At 50.4% G+C, this 25,993-nt stretch overlaps 1 protein-coding gene across 2 annotated transcripts in view; it reads left to right on the forward strand.

Annotated features, from left to right (window-relative positions):
- Positions 1-3,781: 3,781 nt before the first annotated feature.
- Positions 3,782-25,993, forward strand: part of ATL1 (atlastin GTPase 1) — a 48,991-nt gene continuing 26,779 nt past the window's right edge. For both annotated transcript variants that reach the window (XM_064143031.1, XM_064143041.1), the window contains exons 1-6: positions 3,782-3,942; positions 18,734-18,981; positions 20,300-20,434; positions 22,355-22,459; positions 23,564-23,614; positions 25,482-25,538. In XM_064143031.1, the coding sequence (XP_063999101.1) occupies positions 3,909-3,942; positions 18,734-18,981; positions 20,300-20,434; positions 22,355-22,459; positions 23,564-23,614; positions 25,482-25,538 (630 nt within the window). In that variant the 5' untranslated portion in view covers positions 3,782-3,908. The remainder of the gene's footprint in view (positions 3,943-18,733; positions 18,982-20,299; positions 20,435-22,354; positions 22,460-23,563; positions 23,615-25,481; positions 25,539-25,993) is intronic.

Genomic DNA, 25,993 nt, shown 5'->3' on the forward strand with positions numbered 1-25,993 from the left:
TGCCTTGTCTTTGTCACAGAAAAGCAAACTCACGTGGATGGCCTGGTTTCCCTCAAGAGCAAATCTCATCACGTTCTTGGTGGCACCTGAGAAAGAGCAGGGGTTTTGCAGCATCCCTTTCCCATCTCTTACATAAGCATTGCACAATGTGGCTGGTTTCTGTTTGTGAATGGCTGAGGATATGAAAAGCAACTGTAAATGCTGCCTGGGTAAGTGGGCCAGTCGAATCAAGGTGAATTATGAAACAGCCCCTGCAAGCCATGCCTGTGATACATCCTGGCCTGGATCAGGAACAGTGTGGTCAGTAGCACAAGGGAAGTTATTCTGCCCCTGTGCTCAGCACTGAGCAGGCCACACCATGAGTGCTGTGTCCAGTTCTGGGCTCCTCAATTCAAGAGAGATGTTGAGGTGCTGGAATGTGTCCAGAGAAGGGCAATAAAGCTGTTGAGAGGCCTGGAGCACAGCTCTGTGAGGAGAGGCTTAGGGAGCTGGAGGTGTGCAGCCTGGAGAAGAGGAGGCTCAGGGCAGAGCTCATTGCTGTCTACAACTCCCTGAAAGGAGGCTGTAGCCAGGTCGGGTTGAGCTCTTCTGCCAAGCAATCAGCAACAGAATGAGGGGACACAGTTGTCCCAGGGGAGGTTGAGGATGGGTATTAGGAGGAATTTGTTGTCAGAGAGAGTGATTGGCATTGGAATGGGTTGCCCAGGGAGGTGGTGGAGTTGCCATCCCTGAAGGTGTTCAAGCAAAGTCTGGACGGGGCCCTTGGTGCCATGGTCCTGTTGATTAGATAGGGCTGGGTACTAGGTTGGGCTGGTCTCTTCCAACCTGGTTGATTCTATGATTCTGTGGTTCTAAAGCCAAGTTCTCTCTTCATTCTGGGCTCTTTTCACAGAAACACAGAATGCATTGGGTTGGAAGAGACCCTTGAAAAGACAACTTGTCCAACCCCTCTGCAGTGAGCGGGGACACCTCCAACGAGATTGGGTTGCTCAAGGCCCCATCAGGAGATTCAGACTGAATATTATTAAGAAGTTCTTCACAGTGAGAGTGGTGAGACACTGGGACAGGTTGCCCAAGGATGTTGTGGATGCTCCCTTCCTGGTGATGTTCAATGCCAGGCTGGATGAAGCCTTGAGCAACATGGTCTAATGGAAGGTGTCCTTGCCCATTTTGAGGGGATTGGAACTAGATGCTCTTGAAGGTCCCTTTGAACTCAAGCCACTATATGATTCTAATGGAAACAGAAAGTAAAAAAAAAAACATAGAATCATAGAATTGGTTTAGTTTGAAAATACCTCTAAGATGGAGTCCAACCATGCCAGTAAATGGGGCAGTACAAGCTTGATCTAAGCAGCAATTCTCAAAGGAAACAAGAAAATCAGGACCTAAGCCCATCTCGGCTTAATCAGACTACCAAATTAACAGATCTCCTTTTCCATCCTTTTCATTTTTCCATTTCCCAGCTGTTTTTTTCTTTTTTTTTTTTTTTCTTTTCAGTCTCCTCTTTCAACCTATCTGAACCCCTCTGACAGTTCTCCAGCACAAGAAATCCCCCCTCACAACAAAGAAGCAACAGGCACATACGATTTCAAGGACTATTTATAAAGACCATAACGGAGTTTCTGCTGAAGCCATGAGCTCCTCATCATCTTGGTGCCTGGCAGCCAGGGGCAGAAAGATTCAGCTGCCTGCCACGTGAGCCAGCACTTCAGTGAGCAGAAATTACATGTTATGCTCTGATGCTGTAAACACAGGGAGGGAGCCAATGGGAGGCAGTTGCTGAGTACCGGAGTAGGCACTTACAAATTAAGGATCAGCCTATCAATGAGAGTGCAACAACACAAGGCTTTGGCACGGGTGAGTTGCCTGAAATGGAAAACTGGTTCATTTTTGGATGTTTTTTCCCACTTTCAAAATTGAAGAGTGGAGTCTGTATATCCAACAAAGCTGGATGGCCATCAGCTTTCCCTGACCACTGCAGGCCACGGTACAGAAATGAGCTGCATTTCCAAGATCGGCTCTTGCAGCTACAGTCTGGGGCTCAGTTCCCTTCACATCCTTCCAGAGTTTAGCCTGCATGATCCTCTGATGACTGCCACGTTTCCAGTTTAGAGATCATGCCTCAAGTGCTGTGTGGCTCTTCTTCTAAAGAGCAGCACAAGGCTGTGGCTTCAGACTAGTTATCCCTGGAACAATTCCAGGTCAGGTTGGATGGGGCTCTGAGCAGATGTCCCTGCTGACTATATAGTGAGGATGGACTAGATGGCCTTTAAAGGTCCCTATCAACCCAAATCGTTCTGTGATTGTGTGATCCTCTGGTTTGACCAGCAGCTTGTTGGCATCAAAAGCATGGACAAGCATTAGCTTGGCATGCTGAAGAAGACTGTGCTCACCACCATGGCAGTCTGTGTTGTGTGAGTGGGAGAGTATGAGCTTTCAGGCCAGCACTGCGATAGGCTCCAAAGCTTTCCCTGGGTTTGCACAATTGACTCATAGAATTATTTTGGTTGGAAGAGATCCTTAAGATCATTAAGTCCAGCACTGCCAAATCCACCACTAAACCGTGTTCCTCAGCACCACATCTACACAACTTTTCAATCCCTCCAGGGATGGGGACTCCACTACTTTCTTGGGCAGCCTCTTCCAGGGCTTGACAACCCTTTCAGTGAAGAAATTGTTCCTGATTTGCCAACTGGAGCCTCCCAGGCCTGGATGAATGTGAGGGAAGGCACAGAAAAATATACTGGAGCATGCTCCTTGCATCCTATCAAGTGAGATGTTTTGGGTGAGGGCACAAGGGCCGCCTCGAGGCTGGCACCACTGCTCTCCTGCCAGTTTTGTGGCTAAGCATTCCCAGACAAAACCTCCTGGGTTCCAGTTTGTGCTCATTGAAAAGAGCTTGGCCCCACCCTCGACCCTCACTCTCCAGATACTGCTGAGCATTGAGAAGCTCTCCTGCCAGTTTGCTCTTCCCCAAGCTAAACAATCTCAGTCCCAGCTGCTCCTCACAAGAATTGTCCTCTAGACCCTTCACCAGCTTCACTGTCCTTCTCTGGACATGCTCCAGCACCTCAGTGTCCTTCTTGGAGTGAGGAGCCCAAAACTGAACCCAGTATTCAAGGTGTGGCCCCACCAGTGGCCAGTACAGGGGGACAATTGCTGGCCCTTGGCCCTGCTGGTCACATTATTGCTGATCCAGGCCAGGATGCTTTTGGCCATCTTGGGATACCTGCTCATGCACTGATTCGTCTTCAGCTGGCTGTCAACCAACACCCTCAGGTCCTTTGCCACCAGGCACTTTCCAGACACTCTGCTCCAAGCCTGGAGCGTTCACGGGGTTGTTGTGACACAAGCACAGCACCTGGCACTTGGCTTCGTTTTGTTGAACCTCATCCCTTTGGCCTCGGCCCATCAATCTACCCTGTCCCGGTCCCTCTGTCGAGCCTGCCGACCCTCGAGTGTGAATGCCCATCCTTGCGGTGCATCCCCCATGAGCCCAATACCCTGGGGGTGGTGGGGGTGACCTGTGCACGGACACACTCTGGCCTGTGCTGGGTGCCCCGGCCATGCCCCCTCTGCGGATGGGTGCCTGTGGGAGGGCCACATACCCGGGGGCCGGTTGCTCCTGAATCTAACCCGTGCCTGTCCCGTGAATATCCACACCTAATGCCCCACGCCTGGCTGCCCGCGGTTACACCGGCCCGTGTGTCGGTGGGTACCCCGTGGGCGGGTGCCCTGGGGGCCGCCGTGCCGTGCCACGCCGTAACGGCGGGCGGGGATGCTGCTGCCGCCGCCGGCTCCCCCGCCCGCCCCGCTCCACCGCGGCAGCCGCGCCAGACGCAGCGCGGCTCGGAACGCGCAAGGAACCTCCCGTAACCGCCGCGGCCCGGGCAGTCCCTCGCCGCGCCATGGCCCGGAACCGCCGGGAGAGAAGCAGCTGGGGTAGGCGGCGGTGGAGGGGAATCCCGCGGTGGAGGCAGGGAGGGAAGGGAGCGAAGCCGGGCGGGGCGGGTCACGAACAATGCCGGGCCTGCGGCGGCCCGCGGCCCGTTCCCCGCTCCACAGCGGGGCGGGGGGCGCGCCCGGCCCCGCCTGGGCCTGGGCCGCCGGGGCGGGGCGGGACAGGGCGGCGGAGCTGCCCTGCGGACTGGGGGCCTTGAGGGGGAAGGGCCGAGGGGGGCTCGGCTGTCCCAGGAGGGGCTTGAGGGGCCTGCGGGGGCGGAGGGCCGGCCCCTCGTCGCTCCTTCCGTGGGGCCACACTGGCGTCTTTCACCCCTTCTTCCTCCTCCCCATCCCCCCGGGGGTCTGGAGCCGGGGCGGGGGTACCCGGCTCCCCCTCCAGCCCAAACTCCTCTTGCCGGGACGGGGGAGGCACCCCTGGCTTGTCACCGCCTTCGGCCCTGCGCCCCACACGGGGTTGGCCACCCCCGGCAAGCCTCCGCTGGCCTCCGTCCTGCTCTGACACACCCCTCGCCCTGTGGCTGCTGTTCGCACAGCACTTGCCCTCAGTCCCAGCGAGAAGTGGGGTTGTCACCTCAGCCGCCACCCCACCTCAGCTGCGTCCTGCTCACGCCACCGTCTCCATCAGTCGGAGCCGTCAGTCGGCCAGCCCCGAGTCAGTCCCCTGGAGGGGGTTTTTTCCCTCAGGTTCCTGGAGGCTGTAGGATCGTATTGGTGGGTCAGACCCTCCAGCAGCGAGGGGCCATTTTAAACACAGCCTTTTCCCAGCCCCACGGGGGCTGGTGGCAGCGTCGCTGTGCTGCTGCTGCTGAGGAGGAGGAGGAAGTCCTGCATCATCTTCCTGAAAAGCTTCCAGTCCCTTTCAGCCCGTGGCAGGCCTGCATCCACAAGTCAATTCCACTGCCCCAGTGGAACCGAAACTGGTCCCACAGGTGGGCTGCAGCAAGCAAGGCAAAGGGCTTTGGTGCCTTTTCCCTTGTGTGCAGCCGGGGCTGTGGCCAAGCCTTCTGCATTCAGAGTATCGCTTTGCCACCTTCCACTAACGTGCTGCCCATTTGGCAGAAAATCGGGCTTTATACAGCCGTTTGCTGTTATTTGAGGCTGCCGAGGAGCCTAATTTGTCACTTCACCTCAGCCGTCTTCCATGTGAACTCGCTGCTTGCGGTATCCCCGTCTCATCAGGCAGAGCAGGTGAGCTGAGCTCAGATGTTTAGATACACAAATTACATCCTAATTTGCCTAGATGAGTGTAGTATTTCCCATGATAATGATTAAACAGTTCAGGGACATGCTCGTGGCAGCGTTTGGATAGCGGGAGCCTGCGCGTTGAACGAGCAGGGCGGCGGTGGGGAGGGGCTGGTGGTCTGCTTTGGCAAGAGAGGCAGCATGAAGTGAGCAGCGCTCGTTTGGTCGGTGCCGTTCTTAACTGTGCGTCTCGACGAAGGTCGTTAGACCCATGGGTAAACTGGAGGAAAAACTTCCCGGTGGATATGTCGACATTCTCAGCTTTGTCTCACAGAGCAGTCGGCCTCGTCTCCGTCTGCGCGTTGAGTATTGCACACACGTACACGTACAGATGCTTTCCCTTCAGATCTTGATAGCATGAGAAGAAAATGCAAATGATGCCAGAATGGATATAAATAGAGCAAACATCGTCTTGGAAAGAGTAGCTTTGGTCCTGCCGGACAGTTAGAAACATTGCTCAGTCCAAACACTGTACTTGAGTGAAATGTGATGTGTCACTGATCTGATGAACTCCTCCTTAGATTCTCTGTTCTGCAAGAATCTGGAACCATCCATGAATCATGAGTCCAAGTGGATCTCCGTGAGAGCCTTCAGCTGCAAGCTAGCCACAGATCAAAATAATTCCCTGAAGGAGGCCAACAAGAAAGCCCGGAAGGGACTTTTTACAAGGGTTTGTAGTGATAGGATGAGAGGGGATGGATTTAAGCTTGAAGAGAGCAGATTTAGACTGGAGATTAGAACAGAATTCTTTATGGTGAGGGTGGTGAGATACTGGAACAGATTGCCCAGTGAGGTAGAGGATTCTTCCTTCCTGGAGGTGTTCAAGGCCAGGCTGGATGAGGCCTTGAGCAACCTGAACTAGTGGAAGGTGTCTCTGCTCGTGGCAGGGGTTTGGAACCAGATGATCTTTCATGACCCTTCCAGCCCAAGCCATTCTATGAATTCCACAGCAGTTAAACTTATTCCTAGAACGATTTCTTTGCCAGGCTGATTGACATCGCAGGCGATAAGTTAGAGAGCAAAATGACTTATTTTTCACTTGGAACCCCCCCCCACACACACACACTTCAATAAAAGTGCATTTATACCACAGGACCTCATTGCCCTGAAAGATGTTCTTATATCCAGTGACTGCAGTATTGTTTGGTGACATCAGGCCATGGGGTGACCCTTTCATTTTTCAGCCTGGCAAAGAAAGCTTTTACTCAAAACTGAGGCAGAAAGTCCTCACCGTGTGCTAAAAATGAGCTTATGGGTCATTAAAATTATTACTCTATTTTGAAATGGATCAAACTTTGTCCTAGTTACTCCCTGGTTGGTCAGGCCTGAAAAGAAGCAGCTGCTTAGTGCAACCTTTCTCCTCTTTGCTTCATAAAAATAATTTGCTTTTTGAAAGATCACAGAGCAAATTAGGGGGTGAGGGTGAATGTGTAGTGCCCAGAAGAAATTGCCTCTGGTCAGCTACCAAAGCTGGGTTGCCTCAGCCCTAAGAGTGTTTAAGACTAGGCTGGATGAGGCTTTGAGCAACCTGGTCCAGTGAGAGGTGTCCCTGCCCATGTTGGAGGGACTGGACCTTAATGATCCTTAAGATCCCTTCCAGTTTAAGCCATTCTATGTTTCTATGGCTAGAGATGTAATCACAGAAGAACGACTGAAGGTTAGACTTGATGATCTTGGAGGTCTCTTCCAACTGAAAAGGTTCTATGATTGTCTGATTCTGTCTGTGCTCCCAGTCACTCCTTTGAACAGCACCAGTTTAAAGGAGCAACTGGAAGCATAGGTAGAATCTGAGAATTGTATGAAGTCTCCTCATGTTTCCCATCATGGCCCATGTTGTAATCAGAATGACCCACTCCTCAAAAGTTCAGTTTCAAAACCACAAAAGGGATTACAAGAGGTTAAATATATATACCTCTGGGTCAGGATTTGCGAGCTGGATGTCAGATTTTAAGAGTCATGATTGCGGGAAGAACTGAGCAACTATTCTGGGGAGAAGAAACTCTTTTCCAGCACAAATCAGGCTGACATCATCAATGACACACCTCCAGGCTGCACAGCAATGGGTTAAACTGGAAAGAAAATGATTGTTTTGGTAGCTGGTTTTTTTTTTCTAATAGAGCTAACATCCTTTCTGGTTGTCATTTGTTTTCTGACCTTTTATGGTGGATTTTCAGATTTCACTTCCTGGCTTTTTGTTTTTTTTGGTGGTTCTGAGTGAATGCTGGGAACCTCCTGAAGAGTGAAAGCCAAAATGTTACAAATAGCCACTAGATATGAAAAGATTCATCACCAAATTAGTAACTTGTAAATGAGAAAAAAATATGAAGAGCTAGAGACACTGCAAGCTAAAGACCCAAACTGATAGAAGTGGTTCTTGATCTTTGTGGCTCTGATTTTGAGGCTGCAGCAGCTTGGGGTTTGTTCCTCTGGTTTTAAGCAGCAGCTTGGGGTTTGTGCCTCTGTTTTTGAGCAGTGTGGTCTGATCCATTACAAGAGGAGCGGGAGCAGTACCAGCCTGCCTTTCCCCTTTTTGGAGAAGAACCAAGATGCCTTAACCCTCCTGGCAGTGGTGATGTGGTGCCCTTGTCACGCTTCATGTTGTGTCTGTGTCATGAGAGGTTTCAGTGCTGGCTGATCGATGAAAAGGAGAAGCAGTGCGTGGAGCTGGCTGTGTCTTGCTGCACTTTCTCTGCCAAGACCTTGGGTGAGAAATGGCATATGTAAAAATTGTTTAGGGCCTAAGTGATGTTCACAGGCAGCAGGCCATGTATTAACTTCTGTGCACTCTCAACTGGAACCTTGTCCGGAAGGTGAATGAGTCTGGTGCAGGTATCATTGTGCTGTGGGAGACACAAGATGTCCCATGGATGACCCTTGAGTGTCACTTCAGTCTAAACAGAACCCATCTTCCTTGTTCCTGCCAGAGACACTCAACATTTGCTATCAATTGAAGGAAGCTTGAGTGTTAGGGCAGTAAAAATTGAGCACAGATTTCCCAGGTGGGATGGAGACTCCTGCATTCTGCCAGGAGAGGAAACACATTGGAGATCTGGAGATCCAAATCCCCTGGAAAATCTTCCACAGGGTTTACCAGGATCACAATGCCCAGGAAGTTTTAGAATCTCTGCAGAAAAGGAAATTCTGCAACCTCTCTGGGCAGCTTGCTCCAGGGCTCCAGCACCTTCACAGGAAAGAATTTTCTCATCCCATTCATTTGGAACCTCCTGAGTTCCACTTTGTGCCTGTGAAGAAAAGAAGACAGAGGGGAAACTTTATCACTCTCTACAACTACCTGAAGGGAGGCTGTCATGAGGTGGATGTTGTTCTCTTCTTATGAGTAACAAGTGATACAGCAAGAAGGAAGGACCTCAAGCTGCACCAGGGGAGTTTTATGGCCTGTTAGACTTTGGAACAGGCTGCCCAGGGAGGTGGTTTTGTCCTAGCACTGGGCACCATTGCAAAGAGTCTGGCCTTAACCTCTTGCCCCTGCACCCTTTAGCTCTTGCTGAATGTTGAGAAGTTGCCCTCTCAGGCTGCTCTTCTGCAGTTTAAACAACCTCAGGTCTCTCAGCCTTTCCTCCTCAGGGAGATGCTCCTGAAAAGCTTCTACAAGAGCCTCTGTTCTTCCTGAGGCTGTGAAGTATGCTAACAATGATCTCAGCCAGGAATGTCACAGCAGTAGGCACTGCTGCTGTTTCAGAGCCAGCTGAGGCACTGCAGCTCCTTTGTAAGTGGTAGTAGATGTCATCATTCCAAAGTTTCACACTGGACTTTGGCACATGAGATGTATGTGTTGTACCAGACAGGTTTGGTGGCCAGTAATCATCTGAGCTCTTATTTCTGTCAGCAGTCTTTTGCGCATGAAGATCCCGAACCGCTCATGTTATCAGCTTAATCATTCATCTCCTCCTTTCCTCTGCCAAAGGGAAAAGGGGCTGAGTTGGCCATGCTCTGGCTGAAGCTGCTCTGCTGCCAGCTGGATGAGTCAGGGCTGGCGGGAAGAAGGTGCGCTCCACATCTTACCACTGCTCCAAAAAAAGCGCAGTCACCGAGCCTGGCAGCCACAGCCACCAGCCTGCTTGGCTCCCTGCTGCGAGCACCCTGGGGTGCAGAGGAGTAGGTCCTCACCAGGAGCAGATTGCACTGAAGAGTTAAAGAGTTCACCAAAGCTTGGGATCTCAAAACAAGACCCAGATGTCTACCAAACATGGCTTGCTGTATTTCCTTGCTGAAGGACAGGGCTAATTTTGACCATGACAGTGACGATGTTCTTCACCTGTTGCTAAGCAATGTCCTGCAGCTCCCTATGTGGAGGTGTTCACTGTGGGCTATGTCTCTTACTCATCATTTCCACAGAGTCAAGACCCTTCTTTGCACCTTGGTTTGTGGCAAAGCTGTGATTGCAGGCTCACAGGATGTTAGAGTTTGGAAGGGACCCAAGGAAATCATCCAGTCCAACCCCCTTTCCAGAGCAGGACCATACAATCTAGCTCAGGTCACACAAGAACACATCCAGACAGGCCTTGAGAGGCTCCAGAGAAGGAGACTCCACAATCTCTCTGGGCAGCCTGTGCCAGTGCTCTGGGACCCTTACAGGAAAGAAGTTCCTCCTCATGTTGATGTGGAACTTCCTGTGCTGTACTTTGCATCCGTTGCCCCTTGTCCTATCACAGGGCACAGCTGAGCAGAGCAGTGGTGGGGTAAGAGAGGGCTTTACCCAGCCAGGCTTCCGTGCTTCATGCCCCTGAAGCCTGTCTCCTGGGAGCACCTCAGACTCGACCCTTTGTGGCAGACCCATGCTGAGGGAATTTGCTAACTCGTGGCTGGCCAGGCCAGGCTCCTGCAGCAGCCTCAACATTTTGGACTGCAGCTGTGCCTTGCTGTGCATCTTTCGGACAGGATCAATACAGCTTCTTGCTCTCCAAGCTCCTATCTACCCTGGCTGGCTGCTGGGTGTGCTTTGCTTCACTGCTCTTTTTCTCTTTCCCTCATTAGCTGGAGCAGAGCTCTCTGCAAGCCTGTCTGTGAGAGAAGGAGAGGGTGTCTGGTGTCTGGTACATGCTCAAAGCCACCCTGCCTTTCCCAGCCTTCTCACTGGTGATTCTTGGCTGGTTGTCATGTGGCAGAGGTGGTTCAGCATGAACAGAGGGAGCAGAACTCATGTCACAGCGGCAGCCGCGCTGAACGCGCTAAGTGTAAGGGAGACAGTAGCTTGCAGAGAGATGGCTTTCTTTGCCAGTGCTCTTTGTGGAGGGCAGATAAGCTTCCTGGAAGCTGAAGCTCTCTGGAGAATGTGCAGAGGGATCAAGCCTGACTGGAAGGTCTGTTCAGAGCTTGGCTCGTGGTGTCACTGGTGGCACTGTGACATGTTTGTAATGTAAACAGCTGGCGTAGGACACAGCTCCAGCAGGATCTGTGCCACTATTGCTGTTGATCAAATTAAACCCCACAGGGCTGCTGGTAAGAAATTGGGCCTCTTCCGTACAGGAATGCTCCATTCTGTTCCATTAAGGGGCTGGAACATCTGTCTCACGAGGAGAGGCTGAGAGACCTGGGGCTGTTTAGCCTAGAGAAGACAAGGCTGAGAGGGGATCTGATCAATGTTGATAAACACATTAAGGGTAGATGGCAAAAAGATGGGGACAGATGGTTCTCAGTGGTGCCCAGTGACAGGACAAGGAGAAGTTCTGCCTCAATATGACAAAAAACTTCTTTGTTGTGAGGATGATGGAGCTCTGGAACAGGCTGCCCAGAGAGCTTGTGGAGTCATAGAATCATAGAATCAGTCAGAGTTTGAAGGCACCACAAGGATCGTCTAATTCCAAGCCCCCTGCCATGGCCAGAGACACACTACCCTAGAGCAGGCTGGCCACAGCCTCATCCAGCCTGGCCTTAAACACCTTCAGGGATGGGGCCTCAACCACCTCCCTGGGAAACCCATTCCAGCCTCTCACCACTCTCATGCTCAACAGCTTCCTCCTCACCTCCCCTCTGAACCTCCCCACCTCCGTCTTTGCTCCATTCCCCCTAGTCCTGTCATTCTCTGAGAGCCTCAAAAGTCCCTCCCCAGCTTTTTTGGAGGCCCCCTTCAGATTCTGGAAGGCCACAAGAAGGTCACCTGGGAGCCTCCTCTTCTGCAGACTGAACAGCCCCAACTCTTTCAGTCTGTCCTCATAGCAGAGGTGCTCCAGCCCTCTGAGCATCCTCGTGGCTGGAGAGATTCCAAACTCACCTGAATGCATTCCTGTGCAGCCTACCCTAGGTGAAAATGTCCTGCCAAGGAGTCTACAAAAAAGCCAGTAAGGGATATTTTACAAGGTCTTGTAGTGATAGGATGAGAGGGAAGGGATTGACACTTGAGGCCGTGAGATTTAGACTGGATCTTAGGAAACTTGAGGCCGTGAGATTTAGACTGGAACAGGTTGATCAGGGAGGTGTTCAAGACCAGGTTGGATGAGGCCTTGAGCAATCTGGTCTAGTAGGAGGTGTCCCTGCCCATGGCAGGGTGTTGGAACTAGATGATCTTGAAGGTCCCTTCCAACCCAAACCATTCTATGAATCTATGAACCAGTGAATCTCCAGAGGTCACTTCCAACCTGCACCATGTGGGATTAACTGGGATTGCAGAGAAAGGACAAGTTAAAGCTACAGGCTGGGGACAGCGTGGCTGGAGAGCAGCCAGGAAGAAAAGGACCTGGGGGTACTGATAGGTAATAGCTGAACATGAGGCAGAAGTGTGCCCAGGTGGCCAGGAGAGGCAATGGCATCCTGGCCTGGCTCAGGACCAGTGTGGCCAGTGGGACAAGAGAGGTTCTTCTGCCCCTGGACTCAGCACTGCTCAGGCCACACCTTGAGTCCTGTGTCCAGTGCTGGGCTCCTCAATTCAAGAGAGATGTTGAAGTACTTGGACCTGTCTAGAGAAAGGTGACAAAGCTGTGAGGGGCCTGGAGCACAGCCCTGTGAGGAGAGGCTGAGGGAGCTGGGGTTGTGCAGCCTGAAGAAGAGGAGGCTCAGGGGTGACCTCATTATTGTCTACAAATCCCTGAAGGGAGGTCATAGCCAGGTGGGGTTTGTCTCTTCTGCCAGGCAGGCAGCAACAGATCAAGGGGACACAGTCTCAAGCTGTGCCAGGGGAGGTCTAGGCTGGATGTTAGGAGGAAGTTGTTGGCGGAGAGAGTGATTGGCATTGGAATGGGCTGCCCAGGGAGGTGGTGGAGTAACCATCCCTGGAGTTGTTCAAGCAAAGCCTGGATGGGTCACTTAGTTCCATGGTCTGGTTGATTGGACAGGGCTGGACTGGATGATCTTGGTTGGATAGGTTGGAGTAGATGATCTTGGAGATCTCTTCCAACCTTGTTGATTCTATGATAAAAAAAAAAACCCTTCCCTTTCTTTTCTTTCCTTGCTGTTTTTCTGTGCAGTGACTTGTTTTGAATACCCTCAGACATCTCTGTATTTTCTTTGAATACAGAGAATCACAGAATTGTTTTGGTTGGAAAAGACTTTTAAAGTTGTCAAATCCATCCATCAACCTAACAGCATCATGGCCATTAAAGGATATCTTTGTATTTTAGGGAAGGGGATTGACATCCAGGCTGCTGCTTCTGCTATTCATGTGCAGTGCTTGGGTAGGGCTCCTGGGGCCCAGCAGAGCAGAAGGCAGGACTGGCAAATTGGCTGTAGGTCTGGTTAGGCAGCCTTGTCTTTGCACAGGTGATGGGTGAGGGCTGCATTCCTCTCTCTGGAATGCAATGTATTTATTGTGCAAACTCATTTCAAGGGAAAAGCTGACTTTATTAGTTGGTCTCTGGGAAGGAGTCAGCATTTCTCTGACCTGTTCTTCCGTATCTAAAGAAAGAACAGGCTTCAGCAAGCACTCACCAAAGGTGTGTTGCATACTGGTGGATAGTAGGCTGAAGATGAGGCAGCAGTGTGCCCAGGTGGCCAGGAGAGCCAGTGGCATCCTGGCCTGGATCAGGAACAGTGTGGCCAGCAGGACAAGGGAGGTTATTCTGTCCCTGTACTCAGCAGTGCTCAGGCCACACCTTCAGTGCTGTGCCCAGTTCTGGGCTCCTCAATTGAAGAGAGATGTTGAGGTACTGGAAGGTGTCCAGAGAAGGGCAGCAAGGCTGGGGAGGGGCCTGGAGCACAAACCCTATGAGGAGAGGCTGAGGGAGCTGGGGGTGTGCAGCTTGCAGAAGAGGAGGCTCAGGGCAGACCTCATTGCTGCCAACAAGTAACTGAAGGGAGGCTGTAGCCAGGTGGGGTTGGGCTCTTCTGCCAGGCAACCAACAACAGAACAAGGGGACAGAGTCTCAAGTTGTGCCGGAGAAAGTATAGGCTGGATGTTAGGAGGAAGTTCTTCACAGAGAGAGTGATTGGCATTGGAATGGGCTGCCCAGAGAGGTGGTGGAGTCACTGTCCCTGGAGGTGTTCAAGAAAAGACTGGATGAGGCACTTAGTGCCATGGTCTGTTTGACTGGCTAGGGCTGGGTGCTAGGTTGGAGTGGATGATCTTGGAGGTCTCTTCCAACCTGGCTGATTCTATGATTCTATGGTCTCCTTCCTTTTCTGGAGAAGCTTAAATACATTCGACGTCAGCTGTCAGTCTGTGCAGAGGCACATCATGAAATAATGCTGATTTAATTTAATTTTAACCCAAAAGAAGGCCCAGAGCAGTTGAAGAATGCTTTACTGTTTTCCTTAGGCTAATAAAGTGAGCTGGAAGTGCTGCTGTATTATGGGACTGCCTGTGTGAGTGAAACCATTTTCTTGCTGCTTTCTGACAGCCCAGTAAACGTGAATGCAAATTCTGCTCTCCTTCACCTTTCCACTTTGAAGCATCATATGGAAAAGAGACATGGATTCCAGCCTGCTTTAGAGACATAGAAATGAGCTGCTCAGAAATGGGGAAGAGGAGCTGTATCCATCTCTGGATGAGCAGCTGGAGAATTGACGTAATTGCCAGGCGCCGGGAGAAAGCCTGACTGAGAGGAGGAGTCAAGTCAGAGATGAGTGAAAACAAGAGTGTGTTTAGGAAAGCTGAGGGCTCCTTCCTTTCCTTTTTGGCCAGATGATGTTTTGCCCTTGCCAGGTACAACTTTCTTTCAAAGCAGATACCTAATTTATGCCAGAAAGGCCAATTGATTGCCAGCAATACGCAACCATCTTACAAAATCATCTCTGGCTCTCCAGCCTGGCTGATAATCTCATAAACAGAACAGGGAAGCTTTGCCACATGGAAATAAATATGAAAGAGAGTTTTGTCTGCAGATGGTAGACCTGGAAGTAGCAGACATAAGAGGGCTGAAATTAGTTCAGAGACATGCTTAATACAGTGCCTTTTCTGCTGATAGTTCCATTGAGCTGGGTAATCAACATCCTGCCCATAACACTTTGTATTTTGCCCCTGTGTGGTGCAAATGGCCTGGGTTTCTTGGTGTTCAAGTGGTGTAAGCAAGGATCTCCCCTAGGAGACCACAGCTAATCTGAATTGTTACCTGTGTCTGCAGATACTCTCCCAGAATCACAGGATCTCAGCATGGTAGAGGTTGGAAGGGATCTCTGGAGGTCATCCAGTCCAACCCCTCTGCCAAAGCAGGGTCACCCACAGCAGGTTGCCCAGCAACACAATGTCCAGGTGGCTATAGAGTCTCTCCAGAGGAGGAGACTCCACAACCTCTCTGGGCAGCCTGCACAGCAAAAAAAGTAATTCCTTATGCTCACATGGAATTTTTTGGGTTCCAGTTTATGCCCTTTGCCCCTTGTCCTATCACTGGGCACCACTGAAAAGAGTCTGGCCTCATCGTCTTGTCCCCCACTCTTTAGATAGTCATCATTGAGAAGATCCCCTCTCAGCCTTCTCCAGTCTAAACAGCTCCAGCTCTCTCAGCTTTGTGTCTGTCAATATCTGCTTTAAAAAATGTGCTTCTTACAGATTCTGCTGTCTCCTTACAGATTCTGTTTTGAAGGGACAGCACAATCTCTCATCCTCTGCACTGGTTGCTGCTTCTCCCAACAGCTGAGCTGGAGGGAGAGAAAGCCTAGAGAGATCCTCATCTGGGCACCAGCAGCAGCAGGAGGAGGAATCTGGCACTAACTGTCCCTCAGATAGCAGGATGTGATAGCAGTTCCTTGTCATAGTGCTTGGATTCTTCACCAGGACTGTCTGAACAGGAGGCATCCATGCTGCTGTTTTCCAGCACTTGAAGCCCACAGAGAGCAGGGTTTGTGCCCATCTTGGGCACCCAGCTGGGTGCTCTGCAAGCAGCTCTCATTACTGCTAGTGTGGGGTGAGTAAAATGCTTGTCCCCTCACCTTTTGTGTGCCCAGAGCTGGGACTTCTCTGGTCTGAGGAGGTGGCACAGCTATTTCACCTGCACCCTTGACAGAGTCAGAAATGTTTTGATTTGATCTGATTTACATTTTTCCTGCCTCAGCTATGAGTCACATCCTATACAAAGATCACTCTGCTGTCCCTTCTGTGCAGCTGTAAAAGGGGGAAAAATGGACTCAGCATGAGCTGGGCTTTGGGAAACCTCAGAGGAGAAGAAATGCTCTCTGTCCTAGACTTTATATGGCACTTGCAGGATGGCACTACTCAAAAAGACAACAAGAGCCCTTTGGCACCTGGCCACACTCAACATGTTGAGAAGATCTTGTTGCTGGGAATGATGTTTGGTGTGTGCAGCAAGAGAACTGACTGCTTTCAGAGGCTTTCATTTTCCAAGTCATTTGGACATGTGTGCCTAGGTCTTGGGTCCGTGTGTTAGAAGTAGGAAGGCTTTTCTTCCCTCTGGAGGCTCCTAAGCATTGACACAGGCCTGAGGTTGGTGTCTGAAGGCAGTTTGGTGCTGCTGGTCCCTGGCTGCTGAAGTCTAGGGGAGAATCCAGCTTTTCAGAGGCTTTGGCACTTTTGTTTTGTTATAAAAACCTCCAAGCATCAGGAAGAAAAGATCTTTGTTTTTCAACTGGGAGGAAAGAAAGCTTGTAGTATATATCCAAGAGGCACCAGAAATCCCCTAGCAACCAGGCTTAATGATCCTGATATTTCATTGTAGGATCATAGGAAATCAGAAACTCACACAAAAGCACTGCTGTTATTTCACAGATGAAGTTTCTGCTGGAGGCTTCCTTACAAAGAGGCCCAGAATGGGCAAGCTCTTTTCCTCTTGGTATTTCTATCTTGCCTTTTAGCCTGTACACACACAGTTCTTGTGCTTTGTAGCTGCAGGGAGTGGCTGAAAATGAGTTCTCCGAGGTCAGGGTCTTAAACAGAGACTGAGGAGGTTTAACTCGAGGCTAGGAAGTTTGGAAAGTTACAGCCTGAGCCAAGGAACTGGGAAGTTCTTGTAGAAGTGTGGAGGAAGTTTCCATCACACATTCCCTTCACTGCCAGTGAGGAGATTTCACAGTGTGGCCAGCAGCTTGAGGGAGGTGATTTCTCCCCCTCTACTCCACTCTGGTGAGACCCCACCTGGAGTACTGCATCCAGGTCTGGAGCCACTATTAGAAGAGGGATGTGGAGATGCTGGAGCATGTCCAGAGAAGGGCCATGAGTATGCTCAGAGGGCTGCAGCAGCTCTGCTATGAGGACAGAGTGAAAGAGTTGAGGCTGTTCAGTCTGGAGCAGAGGAGGCTCCCAGGTGACCTTCTTGTAGCCTTCCAGAATCTGCAGGGGGCCTCCAAAAAAGCTGGGGAGGGACTTTTGAGGCTGTCAGGGAGTGCCAGGACTGGGGGGAATGGAGCAAAGCTGGAGGTGGGGAGATTCAGCCTGGATGTGCGGAGGAAGTTGTTGAGCATGAGAGTGGTGAGAGGCTGGAATGGGTTGCCCAGGAAGGTGGTTGAGGCCTCATGGCTGGAGGTGTTTAAGGCCAGACTGGATGAGGCTGTGGCCAGCCTGCTCTAGGGTAGGGTGTCCCTGCCCATGGCAGGGTGGTTGGAATTAGATGATCCTTGTGGTCCCTTCCAACCCTGACTGATTTCTATGATTCACATGGCTGTAGGTGATCTGACTGGCACCGTTAACCACCTTCTGCAACTCTTACTTGTGCTGGGAAGTTTGAAGTCAAGAAATCTGCTAGAGCTCACCCTGCTCTTTGCAAACCTCATGACTGCAGTGTCAGTGGATGGAAGGTCTTAAAATGTTTCCATCTCCTGTAGTGCAGCAGGTACACCAAGCATCTCAAATGGACCACAAGGCCTTTAAGAGCTGTTGTCATCTCATCTGCCTTGCTCTGCTCAAGCTGTCTGAGTCTGTGTTTTCCTCTTTTTATAGCTGCACAGAAAAGACAGTGGAAGGATCCTTGTATAGGATGTGACTCATGGCAGAGGCAGGAAAGAATGTGTGAATCAAAACCATTTCTGACTCCAGCCGTCAGGAGTACAGGTGAAAGAGCTGTGCCACCTCATGTGGCTGATCTCTAGCATGCTGCTGAGTGTAGATGCAGTGACCAAACGCTGGGTCCCTGCCTGTCCCTTCCAAAAGCTCCTCCTGCAGCCTCTGGTTGATTCTCTCCTGTCCCAAAGAGGAGGCTGTATGAACTTATGCAGCACTTGACTCAGTGTGCTCCACAGGGAACCTTGCCACTTCCAATTGGAAAAGTGAGCAGGGCCTGTGCTTTCTGTGTGTTTTCCAACTAGGAGTAAAGAAGTGGCTTTTAGGAAGATGGACTTACACCTTCATGGCCTGGGTCCTGCTGGGGGATGGCTTGGAGGTGCCCATCGATGAGGCTGATGGCAGAAGAGGCAGATTATACTTTAGAGCATTAGTGCAGGCTGCAAATGGAGCAGGACTCTGCTCTTGCTGCAGAGACAGCGCAGGATGCATAAAGGCAGCATCCTTTGATGGAACATGAGGTACTTAAGGCACATCAGTGTGAATGCTGCATCCATTCACCTTCAGCGGAGAGCAGTCAGTTGCCTAGACAATGTGGTAGGAAAGGGTGATTGAGGAGCTTGGGCTTCTCTTTTCTGGCAGAGAAAAATCCAAGGGAGGTGCTGTGGGAGTCTTGGTGTGTGCAAGAAGTTGTTGCAGGCAGGAAGAGAATTATCTCTTCTCCATGTCTGCTCTTGTAGGACTAAAAATAATGAGTGTGTTTTGTCAAGGAAGGAGAGGTTTTGTCAAGAGCAGGGAGCTCTTTGCCTGCAGGAAAAGAACATCTGCCTGTGGACACATGACCCCAAAGTGTCTGGAGACTCCATTGTGATATATGGGGACAGGATTGACAGACATCTGGTCTGAAGGTTGCTGTTCAGGGTGGATATTTGGGCTAGCTGGGCACCCTGTTCAGCCCTGCTGTCTGTGATTCTGCAGTTTGTAGAAGGAGTAACCTAACAGAATCACAGAATGGTTTGGGTTGGAAGGCACCTCAAAGATCATCTAGTTCCAACCTGCCTTTCATAGGCAGGAACACCTTCCACTAGACCAGGTTGCTCAAAGCCCCATCCAAGCTGACCTTGAACACCTGGGGCCTCCACGACGTCTCTGGGCAACCTGTTCCAACAGCTCTGGTTTTACTTCACACAGGTAGTTTTGCGGACAAGGCTTACGAGTGGAGCTCAGAAGAGGAGGAGTCTGTGAGGAAGGCAGGACCAGTGCAAGTCCTCATTGTCAAAGATGACCATTCCTTTGAACTGGATGAAGCTGCACTCAACCGCATCCTCCTCTCAGAGGCTGTCAGAGATAAAGAGGTTGTGGCTGTCTCCGTTGCTGGGGCTTTTAGGAAAGGAAAATCATTCCTGATGGACTTCATGCTGCGGTACATGTACAATAAGGTATGGCTCCAGCTCAGGTGGCTCTTCCCAGGGGTCACAGGATCACAGGATGTTAGGGATTGGAAGGGACCCAAAGAGATCATCAAGTCCAACCACCCTGCCAGAGCAGTGATAGGTTGGACTGGATGATCTTGGAGGTCTATTCCAACCTGGTTGATTCTATGGTTCTATGATCTAGCTCAGGTCACACAGAAATGCATCCAGACAGGTCTTGAAAGTCTCAAGAGAAGGAGGCTCCACAACCTCTCTGGGAAGCCTGTTCCAGTGCTCTGTGATCCTTACAAAGGAGAAGTTCCTCCTCATGTTGCGTTCTGACTTCCTATGCTGCAATTTACATCCATTGCTCGTTGTCCTATCACAAGGCACAACTGAGAAGAGCCTGTGTCCTCCTTGACACCCAGCCCTCATATACTTACAAACATTGATTACATCTCCTCTCAATCTTCTCTTTACCAGACCAAAAAGCCCCAGGTCCCTCAGCCTCTTCTCACAGAACACATGCTCCAGCTCCTTAATCATCTCCATAGCCCTGTGTTTGGGTATGCTGCTGCTGCTGCTCATTGCTCCCAGGTACCATTCAGGGATTAGCTGGATAGGACACTGGTTTGGTGCTCTAGGAATGCTCAAATGTCTCAGTAGCAGAGAGTCATAGAATTATGTAGATTGGAAAGACCTCTAAGGTCATTGAGTCTGACCATCAACCTAATGCCACCATGGCCATTAAACCACCACAGAATAAAATAGAGCAGGTCCATCCACAGCCCTGCCCACCAGTGCATCTTTAGTGGGCTCTTGACTTTGGAGCAGAGATGTTCACATTTATTGCCCTGTAGGAAACTTCTTTGACAGAAGAGAAGACTGAGAGGGGATCTATTCAATGTTTATAAATATCTGAGGGTTGGGGGTCAGGAGTGGGGGGACAGGCTCTGCTCACTGCTCCCTGGGATAGGACAAGGAGCAATGGATGGAAGCTGCAGCACAGGAGGCTCCAGCTCAACACAAGGGGTAACTTCTTTCCTGTAAGGGTCCCAGAGCACTGGCACAGCCTTCCCAGAGAGGTTGTGGAGTCTTCTTCTCTGGAACCCTTCAAAGCCTGTCTGGATGTGTTCCTGTGTGCCCTGAGCTAGATTGTGTGGTCCTGCTCTGGCAGGGGGGTTGGGCTGGATGATCTCCTTGGGTCCCTTCCACCCCCTGACATCCTGTGAGCCTGTGACAAGAGCTGCTCTCCTCCAGCACTGGGGTGGAGGCAGTGCAGAAGAAAAGTGTAAAACCAAAGTGAGATGAGATCTCCATCAACAACTTCTGTTCCTACCTGCAGGAAGCAGTGGACTGGGTTGGAGATTACAACGAGCCTCTGACAGGTTTCTCCTGGAGAGGTGGGTCTGAGCGGGAGACGACCGGCATTCAGATATGGAGCGAGGTTTTCCTGGTGGACAAGCCTGATGGTACAAAGGTGTGTGCTTCTCTGCTGCTGAGCACCTCAGGTTTCTCCTTCAGCTTTTGTGAGACTCTCCTGCTTTGGCTCAGGTGACTGAAATGCCTGTGCAAGTTTAAAGAAGGTCTCCAGTACCATATCCCTCTAACTCTGGGAATTCCAGAGTTTATTCCTCTGCTGTTCCCAGAGATCTTGAATCTAAAGACCTTGCAAACTACCCCCTTTCCTAGGGCAGTAGCTGTAAAATGGGGTGTCCTCATTCAGAGTGCTCAGATCCAGTGCAAACTAGGTTTTGAGGCATCCAGAAAACTTACAGACAGGACTATTCATATTCCTGGACTCTTTCGTAAGGAGCCAAACAGCAAAGCCATACTGAATTATTCACAATGTGGCTTCTAATACTGCCTGAATTTGGGTTAAGGAGGTGCAGAACTCTGCTGTCTTTGGCTTCTGTGCCACGAAGCTAATGCAGACTCAGGAAAAGACCTAACTGCTCTGACAGCCAGCATCTGAGGAGCAAAGTGCTCCCCTCCTGGGTTGCAGAGTGTTCGTTTTGCTGGCATTCTGGAGTCATCACCTTGCCAAGAGTGACTGGGGCTGCTCTTTTCCTTTGTTCTCCACCAGTTATAAGTCTGAGGCAGGAAAAGTGTAATTCCCAGCATGCTAATGCAGCTGATGTTCAACCCTCACCCCCCTCTGGCATTTCACAGAATCACAGAGTGGTGGGGGTTGGATGTGGCTTAGGGAGATCATCTAGTCCAACTCCCCTGGTAAAGCAAAATCACCTGCTTTCAAAGTAAGTCACACAGGAGCATGCCCAGGTGGGTTCTCAATGCCTCCAGAAACAGAGACTTCACAGCCTCTTTGGGCAGCAAACTTTCTCCTCCCATTCAAACAGAACCTCCTGTGCCATTGTCCCTTGTCCTATTACTGGGCAGCACTGAAAAGCATCTGGCTCCATACTCTTGCTCCCCCACAACCCTTTCGCTATTGATCAGCATTGATCAGATCCCTTCTCAAGCTGCTCTTCTGCAGACTAAAGAGTTCCAGATCTCTCAGCCCTTCCTCCTCACAGAGATGCTCCAGTCCCCTCAGCATCTTTGTAGCCTCTGATCAATCATAGAATCATAGAATGGTTTATGTTGGAAGGGACCTCAAGGATCCAATTCCAACCCCCTGCTATAGACAGGGACACCTCCTGCTAGAACAGATTGCTCAAGGCCTCATCCAACCTGGCCTTGAACACCTCCAGGGAAGGAGCATTCAGAACCTGCCTGGGGAACCTGTTCCATTGTTTCACCACCCTCACTGTAAAGAACTTCTTCCTAACATCCAGTTTCAATCTCCCCTCTTCAAGTTTAAACCCATTACTCCTCATTCTGCCATGACAAGACCTTGTCAGTAGTCCCTCCCCAGCCTTCCTGTAGGTCCCCCTCAGATACTGGAAGGCCACTATAAGATCTCCTGGAAGCCTTCCCTTCTCCAGGCTGCCGAGCCCCAACTCTTGTAGCCTGTCTTCATAGCAGCGCTGCTGCAGCCCTCTGAGCATCTTGGTGGCCCTCCTCTGGACTTACTCCAACAGTTCCATGTCCTTCTTGTGCTGGGGGCTCCAGAACTGCACACAGTGCACTGCTGTACTCTTTCCAGTAGTTCTTGAACTGGAGAGGCTGGAATTGGATGCACTGGATTCTGAACAAGACCTCAGCAGGGCAAAGTAGAGGTGGAAGAGAACCTCCCTCCACCTGCCAGCCACACTCCTGAGATACCATGACTTTGTCATCTGCAGGGGCACACTGCTGGCTGACTGTAAGCCTGTTGTCCACCAGGGCTCCCAGGTCCTTTTCCTTAGAGCTGCTTCTTCAGCATTTGAGAGTGATTTTGCTTGGATGCAGATGCTTTAGGGTGCATGCAAGTGATGTGGAACATTCTGCCTCTCAGGTTGCAGTGTTGCTGATGGACACACAGGGCACCTTTGACAGCCAGTCCACCTTGAGGGATTCAGCCACTGTGTTTGCCCTTAGCACAATGATCAGCTCAATACAGGTAAGAAGGGAGTTGTCTCCAGGAATCAGTTCCTCAAAGGTGTGGGCTGGAGGTGTTCACACACCAGTAACCTCATAGCCTCTTAGGGCTTCCTTTCCTACTACCTGACCTTCACTCTTGGAGAACAGCATGAGTGGGATGGAAGCTCTGTCTTGGTACAGACTTCAGAACATCACAAAAACAGGGAAGAAGGAACTTTATTTGGTCCTGACAAGGTTCCGGACTGGGGCATGACAGCCTCTGGTGCTCTCGTGCTGGAGCGTTTGCTGCACAAAGACCAGCAGTGCCTGTCTGTCTGACAGTGTCAGTCTGTCCAGCAGCACAGCTGTGCCTGGGATCTGACTTGGTCATCACAAATCAGCTGGGATTTTGGCTGTATCCCCATGATAATCACAGAATCATGGAACTGTTTTGGCTGGAAGAGACCCTTAAGATCAAGTCCAACCATTAAGCCAGCACTGCCAAGTCCACCACTACACCATGTCCTCCAGCACCATATCTACATGGCTTTGAAACCCTACCAGGCATGGGGACTCTACCATTTCCCTGGGCAGCCTGTTCCAGGTCTTGACCTTTTAGGGGAAGAAATTGTTCCTAATGTCCAACTTAAGCCTTCTCTGGTGCAACTTGAGGCTGTTTCCTCTTGTCTTAATTCTTGTTCTTGGAAGGGGAGATTGATCCCTATGTCACTTCAACCTCCTTTAAGGAGTTGTAGAGAGCAATCAGGTCTCCCCTCAGCCTCCTTTTCCCCAGACTAAACAACCCCAGTTCCCTCAGCCATTCCTCACAGCAACTGTCCTCTAGACCCTTCACCAGCCCTTCTCTGGACCTGCTCCAACACCTCAGTGTCCTTCTTGGAGTGAAGCCCCCAACACTGCACCCAGTGTTTGAGGTGTGGCCTCACCAGTGCCCAGTACCAGGGGAACAATCACTGCTCTGGTCCTGCTGGTCACACTGTTTCTGATACAAGCCAGAATCATGTTGTAGGCTTTAACCACACTGACCCACACATGGGTCTGAAGAACCCTGGGCCATTCTGAGTGTTCTGAATTTGGTTTTTGTTTTGCTTGTTTGTTTTTGTTTTGTTTTTTGTTTTGAATTCAGGTTTACAACTTGTCCCAGAACGTGCAGGAGGATGACCTGCAGCACTTGCAGGTAAGACCCTTGTCCCTGCCGCTCTGCAGCACTGTGGTGCCTGGATTGCTTTACACACTTGTAGGCTTCATTGATCTGGACTTTCTCATTCACAGCCACAAAATGGTTTTCAGTTTCCCAGCTCTCATTTTACATCATAGGCAGGGAGGAGCTGTCACTTGGGTTGAAACCTGTCTTGATTCACAGTATGGCTCCTGGGTGTCTGGCACTTCTGGCAGGGCAGTCAGTGGGACATTTGGAAGGAGGGCCTGTTCCTATCTCTGGACCACATGTCTGTTTTGAAAGTGTGGAGCTGAAAATGGCCCATGGCTGTGCTTTGTGCTGCAACAGGTGGCTGGAGGGCTCAGAGAGGATGAAAGAGCCAAGACTGTTAAGACAGGAGACAAAACTGACTGATAAGGGAGATGATGATGATCTTCAGCTGCAAAGTGGGGGACAGCATTATCTTTTCTTAGGTCCACAGTGCACAGGACCAGTTGTCATGGATGATGCTGCAGCCAGAGAGGGTTGAGTTGACTTTTTTTAATAGTTAGGTTAGGGGAGCATCAAACAGACTACATAGGGTGGGTGTAGAGTACCTGTGACAGACCATCTCAAAGAGTAATCACAGGCCTGGATACAGCTCATGCTGCTGTGTGTGTCCTACCATGGGATTGCACTGAGATTCCTCAGAGAGCAGAGATCCAGCAGAAGCCAGGAGTGACCCATGGGCTGGAAACATGCAGTGACCTTCACAAGGTACTGAAGTGACTGCTAGTAGTGAGGGATTCAGGGTGGTTAACCACTTGTTGGTTGTACTTCTGCTGCTGTGAGCATCCATCTGCTGCTCCATGAGTAAGGGCAGTAAAAGTGCTGGTTTGACTGAACTGACAGGGAAACTGAATGTGGAAGTTACACTGTTCACATTGCAGGGCAGGATATTTGCCAGCTGAATCTTACTAATGTAGGAGAAGCCAAAAAAAAACAACCTGGGAATGGTTTATAAGCCTGGTTGTTGACATCTGGTACTGGCTCAAAACAGTCAACCCCTAATGGTAATTACTGTTGGACACAAGCAGCTAATGGGATTTTTGTGGCACAGGTGTCCTGCCTGTTTCCTGGTATTTCCTTCAGCTTTCTCTTCTGTTTAGGTGATTCATTGACTGACTGATTAGGCAGATTTTTCCAGGAGCTTAAAGGAAAGAAAAGCAAAAGTCCACCTGGAAAAATCATCATTTGAAGACTCCTGTATCATTTCAGTCAGTAAATATTTATAGCAATGATGCCTTTGTAATGTTGAACTTAGCCAATGCAGCTCTGATCTCTCACTTTGGATTTTAAACCTCTCTTGTTTCACATGTTTGACCCATTTCTAGGCATCTGTGAAACACATTATTGTGCCTTCAGTTAGAAATTACAGTCCAGAGAGGCTGGAGAGCCTTCAAATCTGGCTGGTAGGCTGATCTTACAGTCTTTGCACAGTGGGGGGTTGCAGGGAAAATACTTATTTCTGAATTAATTTCCTCTTCTTCTGAGCTGTTTAAAGAGAGCACAGCTCCTGCCATCACCTTCTAGCACATGAAGTCTCTGGTTGGCAGGAAAACAACAACCAGCAGCTGAGTTGAGCCATTTTTCACTGATTTGGTAGCCAAAACTTCTAGGCTGAGAACTTTCAGGTGAGGGCTCACAGGGTGATTGTCACTCACGGCTTCATGCACCTCTAAGTTGTGAGCTGAAAGCACACAGCCAGCCAGTTTCCCTTCCAGCTCTGTAAATGCTGCTGTTAGCCCCAAGCCAACAACTGTCCCTTGCTCCCACGGCCCACAGATGTCCGTGAGTCTGTGCAGACTGATAAACTGACAGTCCTGATGTCCTCTTCTCCTTCCAGCTTTTCACCGAGTACGGCAGGCTGGCCATGGAGGAGACGTTCCTGAAACCTTTCCAGGTGAGTCCAAGGCTCCTACCCAGCACATGTCCCCTCTCCTGTTGGTGGCTTGGCCCTGAGGCGTCTGCCTTCAGCCACGAGGTGTCACTGCAGTTTGCAGGATGGGAGGAGATGGACATGTCTAGGGACTGGCTCAGCTGCAGGAAGAAAAGGCATTGTGCTTCCTTGCCCCAAAGAGGCTTCCCAATACATCAGAGAATCACAGAATTAACCAGGTTGGAAACTACCTCTAGGATCATCGAGTCCAACCTATCACCCAACCCTTCTTAATCAATTAAACCATTGCACTAAGTGCCTCATCCAGCCTCCTCTTAAACACCTCCAGGCATGGGGACTCCACCACCTCCCTGTGCAGATCATTCCAATGCAAATCACTCTTGCTGTGAAGAATTTCTTTCTAATCACAGAATCAAGCAGATTGGAAGAGACCTCCAAGCTCATCCAGTCCAACCTAT

Source organism: Pogoniulus pusillus, chromosome 1 (assembly GCF_015220805.1).
Source record: "Pogoniulus pusillus isolate bPogPus1 chromosome 1, bPogPus1.pri, whole genome shotgun sequence".
Lineage (NCBI taxonomy): Eukaryota > Metazoa > Chordata > Aves > Piciformes > Lybiidae > Pogoniulus > Pogoniulus pusillus.